Raw genomic sequence first — 18,038 nt, 5'->3', positions numbered from 1 at the left:
TGCATTACTGAGGTCAATACTGAGGTTAACCTGATCCTGCTGCATGGAGTCCAATTGATAGTAATCTTAATCAAATGATGAATGTAATTCTTCTCAGCCTCATTGTCTGTGTTTAACCAAAATGCCCAATGGAGTAGTGTACTCATAGGAAAATTTTCCAGAAGCCAAGACAGTATAGAAATGAGGAGTGGATATCGATGGAATTTTCAAGTTTCTGCATGTCTTATGGGCAGAGTGATTTACAGATTTTCTTCCTGACTGTTTTCCCAAGGATGTCTGTACAGAAAAGAGCCTTGGAAGGTAGATATAGGGACTTCTTCTGAGATCAAGAAAAGATTTGTTTGCCATGCAGGACAATGAGGATACCGTTTCCTGGAAAAGGCTGGGAAAGTGTGAGGCTTGGGGGGCAAAGGGAACCAATGCAAATATTAAGCTCATGTTGCTTGCTGTGCCATGAATAATAAAATCCGTTCCTCTCACTCTGGAGTCTTGTATCTTCTAAGTGCATCCAGGAAACCATTGTGGGATAATTTATTTGCTAGGAGTTCAGCTAAAGTCTTGGACTCTTCGTACTTCTGGAAAGTATTAGTATGTGTGATTATATATACATATATATATATATACTCACATATATATGTAGATACATACATAATATATACGTACATACATATATACACACAAACACACGTACACACTTTCCCTCCCTCTTAATAGGTTGGATTTTGCTAAGAGAAGTCTCACCTACTCTCCAAATAAGGATGGCTTAGGTGTGCACATGGTTGTAAATTTGGGGGTTTTTTTGAGGAAGATTAGCCCTGAGCTAACATCTGCCGCCAATCCTCCTCTTTTTTTTGCTGAGTAAATTGGCCCTGGGCTAACACCCGTGCCCATCTTCCTCTACTTTATATGGGACGCTGCCACCGCATGGTTTGACGAACGGTATGTTAGTGCATGCCTGGGATCCGAACCTGCGAACCCTGGGCCACCGAAGTGGAGCACGTGCACTTAACTGCTATGACACTGGGCTGGCCCTGGGTGTAAATTTTGGAAAGCAAGTTGATCACTATATGAGTGGTAAAGAATGTAAAGTGTTGGGACAGGGAGGTGACCTGGGAGAGAGCAGAGAGGGATCAGCGGGGTGGGACATTGTATAGGTGGAAAGGGAAGAGTTGAGAGTCCTTATTGGCAGAGCAGCACAGAATGGGCTTTAGAAGAAAAGCAATTATTATACGTGTTTTTTAAATCATTTGCTATAGGGTTTCCTAGCATCTCTCTCCCCTTGTGTCATCTTACAGCATTTTTACTAAAGGTCACAGGGCTCACTGAGGCTTCTTCAAAAAACAGACTCTTTTGTGAGGACTGAATTCTATGTCTGAGTTGACTCACTTTGCAGAGAAGACTAAGTTTAGGATAGTGGAGATCCTGAGAGTGTAAATCCCTTGGAATTAGTAAAAATACTTGGGAAATCTTCAGACTTTTAAGGCCATGGATTTGATGGTGTCACACCTGAAATTTGCAAGGAGCGAAGCTATTCACAGGTGATTTTTGGGTCACATGTGGATTAACAGAAGTGAAAGAACTAGAGCATTATTCCGAAGTGTACATAAGATATGATCAGAGGATGGAGATGGAAGGTAGGGAGGCCCAGAGAAGAGTGGGGTGATTGTGTTGGGCCAGGAAGGAGTTAGTAAGGCAGAGACTGTGTATTCATCTTCTCCTTTTGGTCTCCTTCTTCACCCTTAAGAATCCTTAAGGACTGTTCCATTGCTCTGTGATGCAGGCATGGAATTCTAGTGAAGATTGTGTGTGCTCAGTGCCTAGATTTCCAAGGCCACAGTGTACCTCAGATGAAGAACTATTATTTTTTTCTGAGGATACTTAATACACCATGGCTGAACTTAAGGTGGATTCCACACAGCATTGATTCCATTTTCTACTTCCTGTTTCTTCTTGGCCCCTTCTGCTTTTCTACCACCTGGAAATGAATCCATATTTCTCAATACTTGGGTGAATCAGAGACATAAATCAGGCAAGGAACCCTAAACTCAACCCCTACCATGGCCTGATCCTTGCCTGTTACTCTTCCCACTTTATTCCTGGACACATTTCTGAAGTTCGAGTCCAGGCTGTGGTCCATGAGGATGTAACATGTTTCTGCTCTCTATGGGCTTTTAGGGATGGTGAGTCTAGCCCATAACCCCATTGCTGTAGCAGAATTTTTGGGCATCTCTAGCAGGACACATGAGATAGAGGAGAGACTCACATTTTGGCCTATGTGTAGGAGCCCACGGTTTGTGAATCATTTCCATAGCAGAGGACTGCAGAGGACAGTGCTCTCTGCATTCAAAGTCTTCCAGCCTGTACTGTGGTAGGAGCAGAGGAGAGGGTATGTTGATGCCACGAAAAAGGCGCATTCTGAAAACTCAGGAGTGATTTCTCAAAATCATCTCATTTGAGTAAAAATCCCAAAGAAGAGGTAAGTAGAGGAGCGAATGGCTGGTTTTCAGGTGAATGTCGTGTCCCAGGTCAGTTGCAGTATCCTCCCTTCCTCCCAAAGTAACAAGTTTTGAGAACTTCAAAGCCTTTAATTTTCTACCTTTGATATTCCTGGTTAACATATGTGTTTTCAACTACTTTATTTCCTCCTTTTCTTATGCAAGTGAAGGTTAGCTCTCTAGACTACATCTTACCTATACTCCAGAGCCTTGTCTCCATTTTCTCTTCTCTCCAACCAGGCTTCTCATATTCTTTGAAAAATCCTCTCTTTGAATCATATGGAAGTAAAAATAAAAATTAAATTAAATTTCGAAAAGATGAAAAATTTCCCATTCAGGCATATCACCCTGGGAGGGCTTTGATACCCAAAATTCCTGGAGTTGGGATCACAGCCTGAGGATGTAAGGAAAGATAGACAGCATGTTGTGTTTAGGGCCCACTAAATACTCCACCAGCTATATGTTGACCAGGATCGAAGAAACTACATTTTTATTTATTTATTTATTTTTTTTTTTTGTGAGGAATATCAGCCCTGAGCTAACATCCATGCTAATCCTCCTCTTTTTGCTGAGGAAGACCAACTCTGGGCCAATATATATTGCCAATCCTCCTCCTCCTTTATTTTTTTCCCCCAAAGCCCCAGCAGATAGTTGCACGTCATAGTTGCACATCCTTCCAGTCTCTGCACGTGGGACACAGCCTCAGCATGGCCGGACAAGCGGTGCGCCGGTGCGCGCCTGGGATCCGAACCGGGGCCGCCAGCAGCAGAGCGCACACACCCAACCGCCAAGCCATGGGGCCAGCCAGAAACTACATTTTTAAACAGGATGGTATTAATGGGCCAGACTAGACTGAAAGTTCTGGAAAAAAAAGTAACAAACTCTCTCTTCCAGAGAAACTTTCTCTATCTGATGTGTTAGATATTTACAGATATTGAATTCATGTGTTACTGAAAACAATATATAGGAATGATATGACACAGAATAAATAATTCTATAAAGTGAGACCAGCAAAATATAAAGCCTGCTTTTTAAATCAGATAGTAAATTCATTTTATTTAGCAACTGAGTAAAAATTTAATCAACCTAAATATCAAAGGATAGGAGTTCTATGAAATAATCTGTACCTCACCCATCCAACTGAAGGCAGTCAGACATTGAGGGACTCTTCTGTGGCTTTCAGTATCATAAAAATTCTCACAGTATAATAAAGAACTTAGCACAGAGTTTTGGATTTGTGTTCAGACAGTTCAAATTCTGGATCTGCTAAATTTTTACCAATTTTTAAAATTATATACATATAATTGTATTGAGGTCATATTGGCTTATAACATCGTGTAAATTTCAGGTGTACATTGTTATATTTCAGTTTCTGTCTAGACGTCATTGTGTTCACCACCAACAGTCTGGTTTCCATTTGTGACCATACATATGTGCCCCTTTACCCTTCCTCTTTCCCTCTTCTAACTTTTTAAAATGGTGGTAAGAACATTTAACAGGAGATCTACCATTTTAATGTTTTTATGTGCACAACACAGTGTTGTTAACTAAAAGCACAACGTTGCATAACAGATTTCTGGAACTTATTCATTTTAGTTCATACAACTAAAACTTTACACATGTTGAACAGCAACTTCCCATTTTCTCATCTCCCTGAGCTTTTGGCAATCACCATTCTACTTTATGTTTTTATGAGTTTGGCTATTTTAGATATCTCATATAAGTGGGATCATGCAGTGTTTGTCCTCTGTTAATGGCTTATTTAATTTAGCATAGTGTCCTCCAGGTTCATCTACATTGTCACATACGGCAGGATTTCCTTCTTTTTAAAGGCCAAAAAACATTCCATTGTATGCATATGCCATTTTCTTTATCCATTCATCCATCAATGGACATTTAGGTTGTTTCCATATCTTCTCTATTGTGAATAATGCTGCAGTGAACATGGGAGTACATAAATCTTTTCAAGAATCTGATTTAAATTCTTTTAGATATATACCTAGAAGTGGGCTTGCTAGGTCATATGGCAGTTATATTTTTAATTTTTTGAGGAACCGCCATACAATTTTCCATAGTGGATGTATGATTTTACATTCCCATCAACAGAATACATGGGTTCCAATTTCTCCACATGCTTGCCAACACTCGTTATCTTTTGTTTTGTTGTGTTTTTTTTTTTATTGAGGTAACATTGGTTTATAACACTATATAAATTTCAGGTGTACATCATTATATTTTTATTTCTGTGTAGAATGCATCATGTTCACCACCCAAAGACTAATTACCATCCATCACCTACACATGTGCCCTTTCACCCCTTTTGTCTTCCCTCCCCCTTTCCCCTCTGGTAACCACCAATCTAATCTCTGTATCTATGTGTTTGTTTGTTATAGTTGTTTTTGTTTTTATCTTCCACCTATGAGTGAAATCATAAGATATTTGACTTTCTCCATTTGACTTATTTCCCTTAGCATAGTAACCTCAAGGTCTATCAATGTCACAAATGTCACAATTTTGTCTTTTATTATCAGTGAGTAGTATTCCATCGTATACATATGTACTACATCTTCTTTATCCATTCGTCCATTGATGGGCACTTAGGTTGCTTCCACATCTTGGCTATTGTAAATAATACTGCAATGAACACAGGAGTGCATAAATCTTTTTGAATTGTTGATTTTATATTCTTCGGATAAATACCCAGTAGTGGAATAGCTGGATCATGTTGTATTTCTATTTTTAATTTTTTGAGAAATCTACATAGTGTTTTGTACAGTGACTGCGCCACCTTGCATTCCCACCAGCAGTGTATGAGGGTTCCCTTTTCTCCACATCATGTTCAATACTTGTTATTTATTGTCTTGTTAATTATAGACATTCTGGCGGGTGTGAGGTGATATCTTATTGCAGTTTTGATTTGCATTTCCCTGAAAGTTAGTGATGTTGAACATCTTTTCAAGTGTTTATTGGTCATCTGTATATCTTCTTTGGAAAAATGCCTGTTCATATTCTCTGCCCATTTTTTTTTTCTGAGGAAGATCAGCCCTGAGCTAACATCTGTTGCCAATCCTCCTCTTTTTGCTGAGGAAGATTGGCCCTGGGCTAACATCTGTGCCCATCTTCCTCTACATTATCTATGGGACGCTGCCGCAGCATAGCTTGATAAGCGGTGCATAGGTCTGTGTCCAGGATCTGAACCTGCGAATCCTGGGCCACAGAAGCGGAGTGTGCAAATGTAACCACTACGCCACCGGGCTGGCTCCATCCTCTGCTGATTTTTTGATTGGCTTGCTCATTTTTTGTTGTTGTTGAGTTGCATGAGTTCTTTATATATTTTAGAAATTAACTCCTTGTCAGTTATATGATTTGCAAATATTTTCATCCATTCCATTGGATGAAAACATTCCATCCAGTTGGTGGGTTGTCATTTTGTTCTGTTGATGGTTTCCTTTGCCTTGCAAAAACATTTTAGTCTGGTGTAGTCCCATTTGTCTATTTTTTCTTTTGTCTACCTTGCCTGAGTAGACGTGGTGTTCAAAAACATACTGCTAGTCCAATGTCAAAGTGTCTACTGCCTATATTTTTTTCTAAGGGTTTTATGGCTTCAGGTCTTACATTCAAGTCTTTAATCCATTTTGAGTTAATTTTTGTGTATAGTGTAAGATAATGGTCTTATTTCATCCCTTTGCAAGTGGCTGTCCAGTTTTACCAACACCATTTATTGAAGAGACTTTCCTTTCTGCATTGCATATTGTCGGCTTCTTTGTCAACAATTAGCTGTCCATAGATGTATGGCTTTATTTCTGAGCTCTCAGTTCTGTTCCATGGATCTCTGTGTCTGTTTTTCTGCCAGTAGCATGCTGCGTGGTTACTATAGCTTTGTTGTATGATTTGAATTCAGGGAGTGTGATACCTCCAACTTTGTTCTTTTTTCTCAGGATTGTTTTGGCTACTCGGGGTCTTTTTTTGTTTCATATATGTTTTAGGATTCTTTGTTCTATTTCTGTGAAGCATGTCATTGGGATTCTGAATGGGATTGCATTGAATCTGTATATTGCTCTAGGTAATATGATCATTTTAACTATGTTTATATTCTTCCAATTCATTAACATGGAATATCTTTCCATTTCTTTATGTCTTCTTCAATTTCTTTCAATAATGTGTCATAGTTTTCAATGTATAGGTCTTTCACTTCCTTAGTTAAACTTATTCCTACGTATTTTATTCTTTTTTTCTTGCTATTGTAAATTGGATTGTATTCTTGATTTCTCTTTCTGCTAGTTCATTATTAGTGTATAGAAATGTAACTGATTTTTGTATGTTGATTTTGTACCCTGCAACTTGACTGTGTTTTTTGATTGTTCTAATAGTTTTTTGGTGGATTCTTTAGGGTTTCTATATATAGAATCATGTCATCCACAAGTAGAGTTTCACTTCTTTCTTCCCAATTTCGATCCCTTTTACTTCTTTTTCTTGCCTAATTGCTCTGGCTAAAACTTCCAGTACTATGTTGAATAAGAGTGGCAAGAGTGAGCATCCTTGTATTGTTCCTGTCATCAGGGGAATGACTTACTATTTCTCCATTGAGTATGTTGTTGGCTGTGGGTTTGTCATATATGGCCTTTATTATGTTGAGGTACTTTCTATCTATACCCATTTTATTGAGAGTTTTTATCATAAATGGATATTGGATCTTGTCACATGCTTTCTCTGCATCTATTGACATGATCATGTGATTTTCATTCTTCATTTTGTTAATGTGGCTTATCACATTGATTGATTTGTGGATGTTGAACCATTTCTGCATGCCTGGAATTAACCCCACTTGATGGTGGTGTATGATCTTTTTAATGTATTGTTGTATTTGATTTGCTACATTTAGTTGAGAAATTTTGCATCTATGTTCATCAGCGGTATTGGCCTGTAACTTTCCTTTTTTGTGTTGTTGTTGTCTGGTTTTGGTATCAGGGTAATGTTAGCTTCATAAAATTAGGAAGTGTCCTGTCCTCTTCAATTTTTTGGAAGTGTTTTGAGAAGGGTAGGAATTAAATATTCTTTTTTTAAAATAATTTTTATTTATTTATTTATTTTCCCACCAAAGCCCCAGTAGATAGTTGTATGTCATAGCTGCATGTCCTTCTAGTTGCTGCATGTGGGACGCGGCCCCAGCATGGCCAGAGAAGCAGTGAGTCGGTACGCGCCCGGGATCCGAACCCGGGCAGCCAGCAGTGGAGCATGCGCACTTAACCGCCAAGCCATGTGGCCGGCCCTAAATATTCTTTAAATGTTTGGTAGACTTCTCCAGAGAAGCCATCTGGTCTTGGACTTTTGTGTTTTGGTAGGTTTTTGATTACTGTTTCAATCACTTTACTTGTGATTGGTCTATTCAGATTCTCTATTTCTTCTTGATTCAGTTTTCGGAGGTTGTATAATTCTAAGAATTTATCCATTTCTTCTAAGTTATCCAATTTGTTGGTGTATAGCTTTTCACAATATTCTCTTATAATCTTTTGGATTTCTGTGGTGTCTATTGCAATTTTTCCTCTTTCATTTCTGATTTTATTTATATGAGTCTTCTCTCTTTTTCTCTTAGTGAGTCTGGCTAAGGTTTTGTCAATTTAGTTTATCTTCTCAAAGAATCAGCACTTATTTCCATTGATCCTTTCTATTTTTTTTTAGTCTCTATTTCATTTATTTCTGCTCTTATTTTCATTATTTCCTTCCTTCTACTGACTTTGAGCTTTGTTTATTCTTCTTTTTCTACTTCCTTTATATATAGGGTAAGCTTGTTTATTTGAGATTTTTCTGATTTGTTGAGGTGGGTCTTTATTGCTATAAATTTTTCTATTACTACTGCTTTTGCTGCATCCCCTAACTTTGGTATGTTGTGGATTCATTCTCATTTGTCTCCAGGTATTTTTTGATTTCTCCTTTGATTTCTTTATTGATCCAATTGTTGTTCAGTCGCATGTTGTTTAGTTTCCACATATTTGTGACTTTCCCAGCTTTTTTCTTGTAGTTGATTTCTAGTTTTTTACCATTGTGGTCAGGAAAGATGCTCGATATAATTTCAATCTTCTTAAATTTATTGAGGCTTGCTTAGTTGCTCAACATGTGGTCTATCTTTGAGAATGTTCCATGTGCACTTGAGAAGAATGTGTCTTCTGCTGTTTTTGGGTGGAATGTTCTATGTATATCTATCAAGCCCATCTGGTGTAGTGTTTCATTTAAGGCCACTATTTCCTTGTTGACTTTCTGTCTGGATGATCTATTCATTGATGTAAGTGGGGTGTTAAGATCCCCTACTATTATTGTGTTGCTGTCAATGTCTCCCCTTAGGCCTGTTAATAGTTGCTTTAAAACCTTTGGTGCTCCTGTGTTGGGTGCATATATATTGATGTGTTATGTTGAAGGGATTTTTTTTTTGGATCATATGTAAATGGATATGGAGAAAATAGAACCCTTGTACACCGTTCATGGGAATGCAAATTGGCAGAGCCACTAAGGAAAACTAATATGAAGATTCTTCAAAAAATTAAAAATAGAACTACCATGTGATTCAGCAAGTCCACATCTGGGTACATATCAAAAGGCAATACAATCACTATCTCAAAGAGATATCTCTGCCGTAGATATCTCTGTGTTCATTGCAGAATTATTCACAATAACCATGATATGGAAGCCACCTACATGTCTATTAACAGATTAATGAATAAAAAATTAGTATATATTCATACAATGAATATTATTCAGCCATAAAAGAACAGGAAATACTTCCACTTGCAACAACATGGATGAACCTGGAGAACACTAGGCTAAGTGAACTAAGCTAGACAATGAAAGACAAATACTGTACGATCTCCATTTTATATGGAGTCTAAAATAGTCAAATTCACAGAAACAGAAAGTATAATGGTGACTGACAGGGGTGGGGAGTTGTTACTCAAATGGTACAAACATTTATTTATAGGATGAACAAGTTTTGGGGATCTAGCATACAGCATAGTGACTATAGTTGATAATACTTCATTGTAACTTGAAATTTGCTAAGAGAGTAGATCTTCAGTGTTCTCACCACACACACACACACACACACACACACACACACACACACACAAATGGTAATTATGTGACATGATGGATTTGTTAATTAGCTTGATTGTGGTAATGATTTCACAATGTATTACTATATCAAGCCATCTCACTATACACCCTAAATATATACTTTTTTATTTGTCAATATTTCCTAAACAAAGTTGGAAAAAAAATAGCCAGAACATTTTTGTGTTATCCCTTTTCCACTCCAGTTTAATCTGACCACTTCTACATGAAATATGCTTATCTCCCTCTGTATAATCATATTTCAAGTGACTATCATCTCTGTAAGAAAGTAATGTACAAATTTAATTACTTGGACCCAAACACACCTTTTATCCAAGACTTATTTCCATTCCAACATCACCCTGTATTACTTCATTATTTTTTAAGGACAATCTTTTCTTCAGTTTCTTGAATGACCATCTCATATGCCATTTCTTTTGCATGGAACTTTTATAGAAATTTCATGCTCGGTTACTTTCTGATTAAATTTATTATGTCAGATTGAACATTCATGTTCAAAGACATTTCTGTAATTCCCAGATTGTTTCTGGACCTACTGCATACAGGAAAACAACCACTTCTTGGCTTTGCCTATGTTTTGAAGAATGTTTGTGCTCCAATTCTGACATAATAAAAATCCCTTTATTTATAGTGGTATTTCCAAAATATCATAATAATTTCCAAAACATAGAAAGAAAATAAAATATATCAAAGCAAAATTAAAGTGTTTAAGTAGTGAATTTGGCATTTATTCCTGTAAAGCGTAGGGTTAAATAGGTAAATAAATTTGTGTTTATTCATTATTTTCTTACTGATTTCCAAAGCCACATCTGACGTGTCAGTATATACTTTATGTGAATATTTAGGGGACATATATTACACTTTATTAACCTCTGTGTTTATTGTTATACCAGTACTACCTTCTCTTTGTTAATATTTTATTAAAATAGAGGGTGATATCTGGAGGAGTGAATTCCTCACATTGTAATATTTCTTCAGATTTGTCTACTTTTATTATTTTTGTCCCTATGCTCTTATTTGTTAATTTTTCAATTGCACTTTAATGTTCTAAGAAAAACCTGTTGAGATTTTGATTGGAATTATTTGAATTACACGTTAGTTTTGGAAGAATTAATTTTTTATGATTTTTTTCAACTATGGATAGATTCAACTCTTCTTTTATTTAAATGCCCTATAATGTAATATAGGGCATATAATATAGAGAATATAATTTTCCTTATAAAGCTTTGGACAGCTTTTCCTAGATTTACCCTGTGGAACTATTTAACCTAGGCTGGTATTGTCAATAATGTTTCTTTCAAATTATATTTTTACTAATGGGAAATACATGTGAATACTATTGATTTTGGTAAATTGATCTTGGATCTAGTAATTTTGCTGATATCTCCTATTAGTTCTAACAGTGTTATATCATTTTACTTAGATTTTCTCTGTCATTTATTGCATCTGCCAATAACAAAAATATTGGATCTTCATTTCCATTGTACTTGTTATAATAATTTTTTAAATAGATTTTATTTTTAGAGCAGCTTTAACTTCACAGTCTAATTGAGCAAAAAGTCCAGAGACTTGTCACACACCCAAGCCTCCCCACCTTCAACAACCTGCACCAGAGTCTTACATTTGTTATAATGAACCAACATTTTCACACATCATTATCAACCAAAGTCCATAGTTTACATTAGGTTTTATTCTTTGTTTGATACGTTTTATGGATATTGACAGGTGTGTAATGATACCTATCCACCATTATAGTATCATACAGAATTGTTTCACTACTCTAAAAAACCTTTTGCATATGTATTCATACCTCTCTCTGACCCGGGCAATCACTATCTTTACTGTCTCTATAGTTTTGCCTATTCTAGAACGTCATGTTGTTGGGATCATTTGGTATGTAGCCTTTTCAAATTGGCTTATTTTACTTAGTAACATTCATTTAAGTTTCTTCCATTTCTTTTCATGGATTAATAGTTCATTTATTTTTAACACTGAATAGTATTCCATTGTAAGGATGTGTCACAGTTATTTATCCTTTCACTTGTTGAAGGACATCTTGGTTGCTTCCAAGTTTTGGCAACTATGTATAGATCTGGTATAAACATTTGTGTGCAGGACTTTGTGTGGACATAAATGCCCAAGGCATTTGGGTAAAAACCTATAAGTGAGATTTCTGGAGCACATGAGAGGATATTTAATTTTGTAAGAAACTCTCATCTACCTCCCAAGGTGGGTATATCATTTTGCTTTCCCATCTACAGTGAATGAAAGTTCCTGTTGTTCCATCTCCATGCTAGTATTTGGTTGTGCCACTGTTTTGGATTATATTCATTCTAATAAATATGTAGTGGTATATCATTGTTTTAATCTGCAATTCTCTAATGATGTATGATCGTAAGCATATGTTCATATGCTTTTCTATGTTTATATTTTCTTTGGTGAGGTGTCTGTACAGATCTTTTGCCCATTTTAAAAATTGAGATGTTTTCTTATTGTTGTTTTTTTAAAATAATTTTATTTATTTATTTTTCCCCCAAAGCCCCAGTAGATAGTTGCATGCCATAGCTGCACATCCCTCTAGTTGCTGCATGTGGCACATGGCCTCAGCATGGCCAGAGAAGCGGTGCGTCAGTGCGCGCCCAAGATCCGAACCCGGGCCACCAGCAGCGGAGCGCGCGCACTCAACCACCAAGCCGTAGGGCCGGTCCCATTATTGTTGAGTTTTAACAGTTCTTTGTATATTTTAGATAACAGTCCATTATCAGATACGTCTTTTGCAAATATTTTCTCCCAATCTGTGGCTTTTCTTCTCATTCCCTTGACTGTCTTTCATAGAGCAGAAGTTTGTAATTTTAATAAAGTCCAACTTAGAATTTATTTCTTTCATGGATCATGCCTTTGATGTTGTATCTAAAAATTTATCACAGAACCCAAGACCATCTAGATTTTCTCCTATGTTATCTTCTAGGAGTTTTATATTTTTGTGTTTTACATTTAAGTTTATGATCCATTTTGAGCTAATGCTCTGCTAATGGATGTCCCCTTGTTCCAGGACCATTTGCTGAAAAGGCTATCCTTTCTCCATTGAATTGCCTTTGTTCTTTTGTGAAAGAGAAGTTGACAGTACATGTGTGAGTTTACTTCTGGGCTCTGTATTCTGTTCCATTTAGCTATTTGTCTATTGCTTTACCAGTGACACACTATCTGAATTAATTCAGCTTTATATTAAGTCTCGAAGTGTCAGTCCTCTGATTTCTTCTTCCACTTTAATATTGTGTTGGTTATTTTGGGCCTCTTTCCTGTATATAGACTTTAGAATGAGTACATTGATATATACTAAGAAAGTAATTTTCTTGGACTTTGCTAGGGATTTCATTGAATCGACTGATCGATTTGGGAAGACCTGACATCTTAACAGTATTTAGTCTCCCTATCCATGAACACAGATATAAGCTGTACTTGATCATGGTGTAATATTTTATGGGTGGCAATATTTGAAAATATTATATTTAATAATTTTGGATCCTTAGGCATATATGATGTTTGTGAAATATTCCTGGTGATCTTTGTAAGATTTTGGAAAATTATTAGGAAGTATTATTCTTCAGTATTTTTGGATGGCCTAAGTAGCGTTGGTTTATCTGATATTTAAGAGTAGTTGGATGCTATTGATAAACCATATCAACTGGTGCCATTTCAGTGAGGAATCTCTTTTAGAAATATTGCTGTTTATTCTATGGAAATTGCTTAGCTCAGAATTTGTACCTCCTCTTGGACCAATATTGATAAAATATGTATTCTTAGAGATAGCCATGTCAACTAGACTTTCCAATTAATTGCACTGAGTTGTACAAAGCATTACTAATGATTTATAACATATGTTCATTTTATCATCTTCTTCCTTACACTCTTCTTTTCTTAAAAATTCCTTCTGAGGCCCTTTGCATCCTTCCACTTCTTTGCTCATAACCATCCCTGTTTTCTGTTCTCAGGCTGGGCATAAACAGACAATTATTTTGGGGGGACAGTGGATTTCTTAGGGAAGCATGGGGTCCCATGAAATACATGTGAATCACTGCCACCCCCTCATCTGCCAGATCTGAACATTTCCAGCTTTTGCCACATGAGACCCTGCCCAGGTATTATGGAAAAGGAAAATTTTCTCCTACACACTAAGCCTGTCACTTTGCAGAGCTTCGCTAGAAACTTATACCTGTTTCTGGGAATTGGGAATTGGGAGAAAGTTTTCAAGAAGCAGTTTCAACAGCCGCAGCTGTGCAATGTTATGGAAACTAAAGGTGAAGTGATAATTGCATTTCTGTGGGGAGGTGAGGTCACAGGATCACAAACTTATATCTCAATACTGGCTGCCTCCTTTCCACACAAGCAGGGGGTATCGTGACTGTCACACTAAACCCACTGTTCTGGCATCAGAAAAGACTAGGGTGAGTATTTTCTGTGTCAGTCTGAGTGGAACAATCTGTAAGGGAATGAGGTGCGCATATTGGGATCTATGTCTGTGTTGGCCCTCATGTCTGGAAAAGGGAATTTTTGGGGGTATAAATTGGTTTAGTGTCCAAGTACACAGGAAAAAGCAGTAATTCCTGAGGCATAGGCTGAGTTTATGGAGAAAGACTGGCAATCTGAGATCCAACAGCAACCTCTTAACTGCTCCTCACGCGCTTTAATAGATCCCTCCCTGATAGTGATCTTGGAGTTTGTTCCAAGTAGTAATAAAGTCTGATTTTTATGATCCTTAAGATTGTAATTCAGAAATTATTGCACTATTCAATCTAATTTATGAAATCACAGGGAAATTTACATGATTAGTATAGCTATCTCATTAAAGTTCTGTGCACCTGATAATGAGTTTGATGGAGATAACTGTATTATCTGTATCTCGACAGAAATAATGTGACTGAGTGACGCGCTGAATTATAATTATTTTTCTCTATAGGTTTGATATGTCTAATGGAGATAGTAATTACATCTCTTCTGAAAATATTTGTAATCTGTTGATCAAGGTGAGACAATTTTTCTTTGTGAAGTTAGGAAAGGAGACTTTCAGGAAATGGTAAATTCACATGTGACTGATTTGGATAGCAGAAAAATTAAGGACTTCAGCATTTTTCAGGCTCAAATGTGTCTTCTGATAATTTAACTGGTTTTCAAAGTTCTAACATCATTTTCAGTCTCATCCTTGTGTTTCTCCTATTTCAACTTATTCGATGCACAAGATTTCATGCCTGAAAATTCCATTTTGCACACTTGTTTTGTAGTTTATTATCTTTCTCAAATCACATATTAATTAGTTTAAATTAATTTTTTCAAAAATAATGAACAGATAATTGCGTGCTGTATAATGAGGAATAATTTAGATTTTACCCTAAATGTTTTATCACTTATTTAAATTATTACTTATTACAAATCTCATAGTTTACGGCAAAGTGAAATACTATACAATAATTTCTGTTGTGGGTACTATTAGCAAAAATTCATATGATTAGTTCTATTTGTATACTAACATTGACCCATATTCAGTAAATCCAATGTTTTCATGGAAAATATTTGGTGCATCTACGTTTTATTATGACTGATCTTCATTCACAAGTGATATTGGTCAACAGAATAAATATTTTAACAAAAATGAGAAATTGGCACAAACATCAATTAAATTTCAAGTATAACAATATATGCATATATCTTGATTATTTAAAGATACAACTAGGTAGCTATGAGAGTATAGCACAATGTTAAACAGCAACATTATTGCAACCAGCTACCCAGGTTCAAATCCTGACTGTTCCAATATTTAAATGAGTCATATAAGCTCATTTTAGTTAAACTCTCCTTGTTTGTAAAAGGAGAATAGTATTACGTTTAACTCATATACTTGTAAATACTAAATAATTTACAATAGGTAAAGCATTAGTAACAGTGACTAAATAAGCACTATATAAACACACTAAACTTGGGAAATCTTTAACAAAAGAAAAATTGTATATTTGAAAAAAATTCTCAGGAAGAAGTAACAGTAAGTGGAGAATTTTGAATTTATTTTCCATGAATAGTTAGCCCACAACCCATGTTTTCATGCAGAATCTTCTCTTTGTGAATGTGAACACTGAGCCACGGAAAATAACAGAATGGCCTCACTGCATTTGAAATTTGCAATGATCTTCGTATTTCAGATAGTCATTGGAATCCTGGGGAATTTCTCACTCTTACATCATTACATATCCCTTTACTTCAGTGGATACAGGTCAAAGTCAACAGATTTGATTCTCAGGCACCTGACTTTAACCAACTTTTGGTCATTCTCTCAAGAGGAATCCCAGAGACAATGGCAGCTTTTGGGTTGCAACATTTTTTCAATGATTTTGGATGCAAACTTGTTTTCTATGTTCACCGAGTAGCCAGGGGTGTGTCCATTGACACCACCTGCCTCTTGAGTGTCTTCCAGGTGATCACGATCAGTCCCTGGAACTCCAGGTCGGCATTGCTTAAAGTGAAAGCTCCCAAATACATTGGCCTCTCAAATGTCTTCTGCTGGATCCTAAACATAATACTAAATATTATGACTCTTGTGTATGTGACTGACAAATGGAACAACAAAAACATCTCAAAAACTATAGACATTGGATACTGTATTACTGAACTTCATGACAAAGACATAGAGATACTATATACAATATTTATATCCTTCCATGATGTTTTGTGTTTGGGACTCATGACTTGGGCCAGTGGGTCCATTGTTTCCATTCTGTACAGACACAAGCAGCAGGTCCAACACATTCGTAGGACCAAAATGTCCTTCAGGTCCTCCCCTGAGATTAGAGCTACCCAAAGCATCCTTGTCCTGGTGAGCACCTTTGTATCTCTTCCATTACTTACGTTTATTTTTTTATTTTTCATAACACCACTTGGTGGCTGGTGAACACCTCTGCCTTAATCAACACATGTTTTCCTACTGCCAGCCCCTTTGTTCTCTTGAGTCATGACCACTGTGTATCCAAATTCTTCTTTGTGTGCACTGGAAGAAATACACAGTTCCCTCATCTCATCAGAAAAGTATAAATTATCTGACTTTCACCATGTTCAGTCAATTACGTACTCATCCTTCAAGGACTTGTAAGCAAAATCACAGTCAGTCTCATTGCACATAGAATTTTGAATGAGACAGAGATTCTGCTGCAACAATAAATAGTAAATAATAGTCATTGTAAATGAAACTATATGTAATTATTATGTAAGTACTCATGTAATTGTATTTCACTAATGGTTGCAGTGGAGAAATTCAGAGTCCAATAAATAACAAAACAGTTAGTCCTAAATTAATATAGAGATACTGGAAATGTCATTGAGTGTATAATTTTTAATGTGAGATATCAAATTTACCCAAGATTTATAGGCCATGTGATAGTAAGGATAGTGCCTTTAAAACGAATAGCACGTGGCATGTTCCTTCAAGAAACTCATGGTGGAGGGTTCAGTGTCTCTGTATTGTAATGCAAGCGGCCTGACATGAAGCTGGATGGAAAATGAGGTTTTGGTTATTGTGCACAATGACAGCCAGGTTGTGAATATTGTGCCTTACATCCTTAGAGAAATGGTCATAGTTCAAAATAAGAAAACGTATATAAAGAAATATGAGCATGTTAAAAACATTTTCGGGGCTGGCCCGGTGGCTTTAGCGGTTAAGTGCGTGCACTCCGCTACTGGCAGCCCGGGTTCGGTCCCGGGAGCGCACCAACGCACCGCTTCTCTGGCCATGCTGAGGCCGCGTCCCACATACAGCAACTAGAAGGGTGTGCAACTATGACTTACAACTATCTACTGGGGCTTTGGGGGAGGGGAAAAAAGGAGGATGATTGGCAATAGATGTTAACTCAGAGCCAGTATTCCTCAGCAAAAAGAGGAGGATTATCATGAATGTTAGCTCAGGGCTGATCTCCCTCACACACACACACACACACACAAAATAAAATAAAATAAAATATTTTCGGGGTGGGCGGCATAGTGGTTAAGTGCGCGCACTCCGCTGCTGGCAGCCCAGGTTCAGATCGTGGGCGCACACTGACGCATCCCTTGTCAGGCCATGCTGTGGCAGTGTCCCATATAAAGTGGAGGAAGATGGGCACAGATGTTAGCCTAGGTCCAGTCTTCCTCAGCAAAAAGAGGAGGATTGGCACGAATGTTAGCTCAGGGCTGATCTTCCTCACAAAAAAAAAAAATTTTTTTTTCAATTAAATATCAGAATAGTGAGCTTCAAGAGACTAAGGAGAACACAAGATTATATGTTGCTGATGTTTTATTTTTTTTAATTTTTTTTTTGAGGAAGATCAGCCCTGAACTAACAGCCATGCTAATCCTCCTCTTTTTGCTGAAGAAGACCGGCTCTGAGCTAACGTCTATTGCCAA

General features: G+C 36.8%; 2 protein-coding genes across 2 annotated transcripts in view; one reads left to right on the top strand and one right to left on the bottom strand.

The window, feature by feature from the left end:
* LOC131397312 (zinc finger protein 208-like) overlaps window positions 1–18,038 on the bottom strand; it is a 649,542-nt gene that overhangs the window by 46,160 nt on the left and 585,344 nt on the right.
* On the top strand, window positions 15,764–16,694 carry LOC131397330 (vomeronasal type-1 receptor 2-like). Its single transcript, XM_058530127.1, is given in 3 exon segments — window positions 15,764–15,923; window positions 15,926–16,492; window positions 16,495–16,694. Coding segments are annotated over 3 exon segments (927 nt in total).

Source organism: Diceros bicornis, chromosome 34, assembly GCF_020826845.1.
Source record: "Diceros bicornis minor isolate mBicDic1 chromosome 34, mDicBic1.mat.cur, whole genome shotgun sequence".
NCBI classification, from domain to species: domain Eukaryota; kingdom Metazoa; phylum Chordata; class Mammalia; order Perissodactyla; family Rhinocerotidae; genus Diceros; species Diceros bicornis.
Note: the sequence above shows the minus strand (reverse complement) of the source record. Positions and strands in the feature narration are given on the sequence as shown.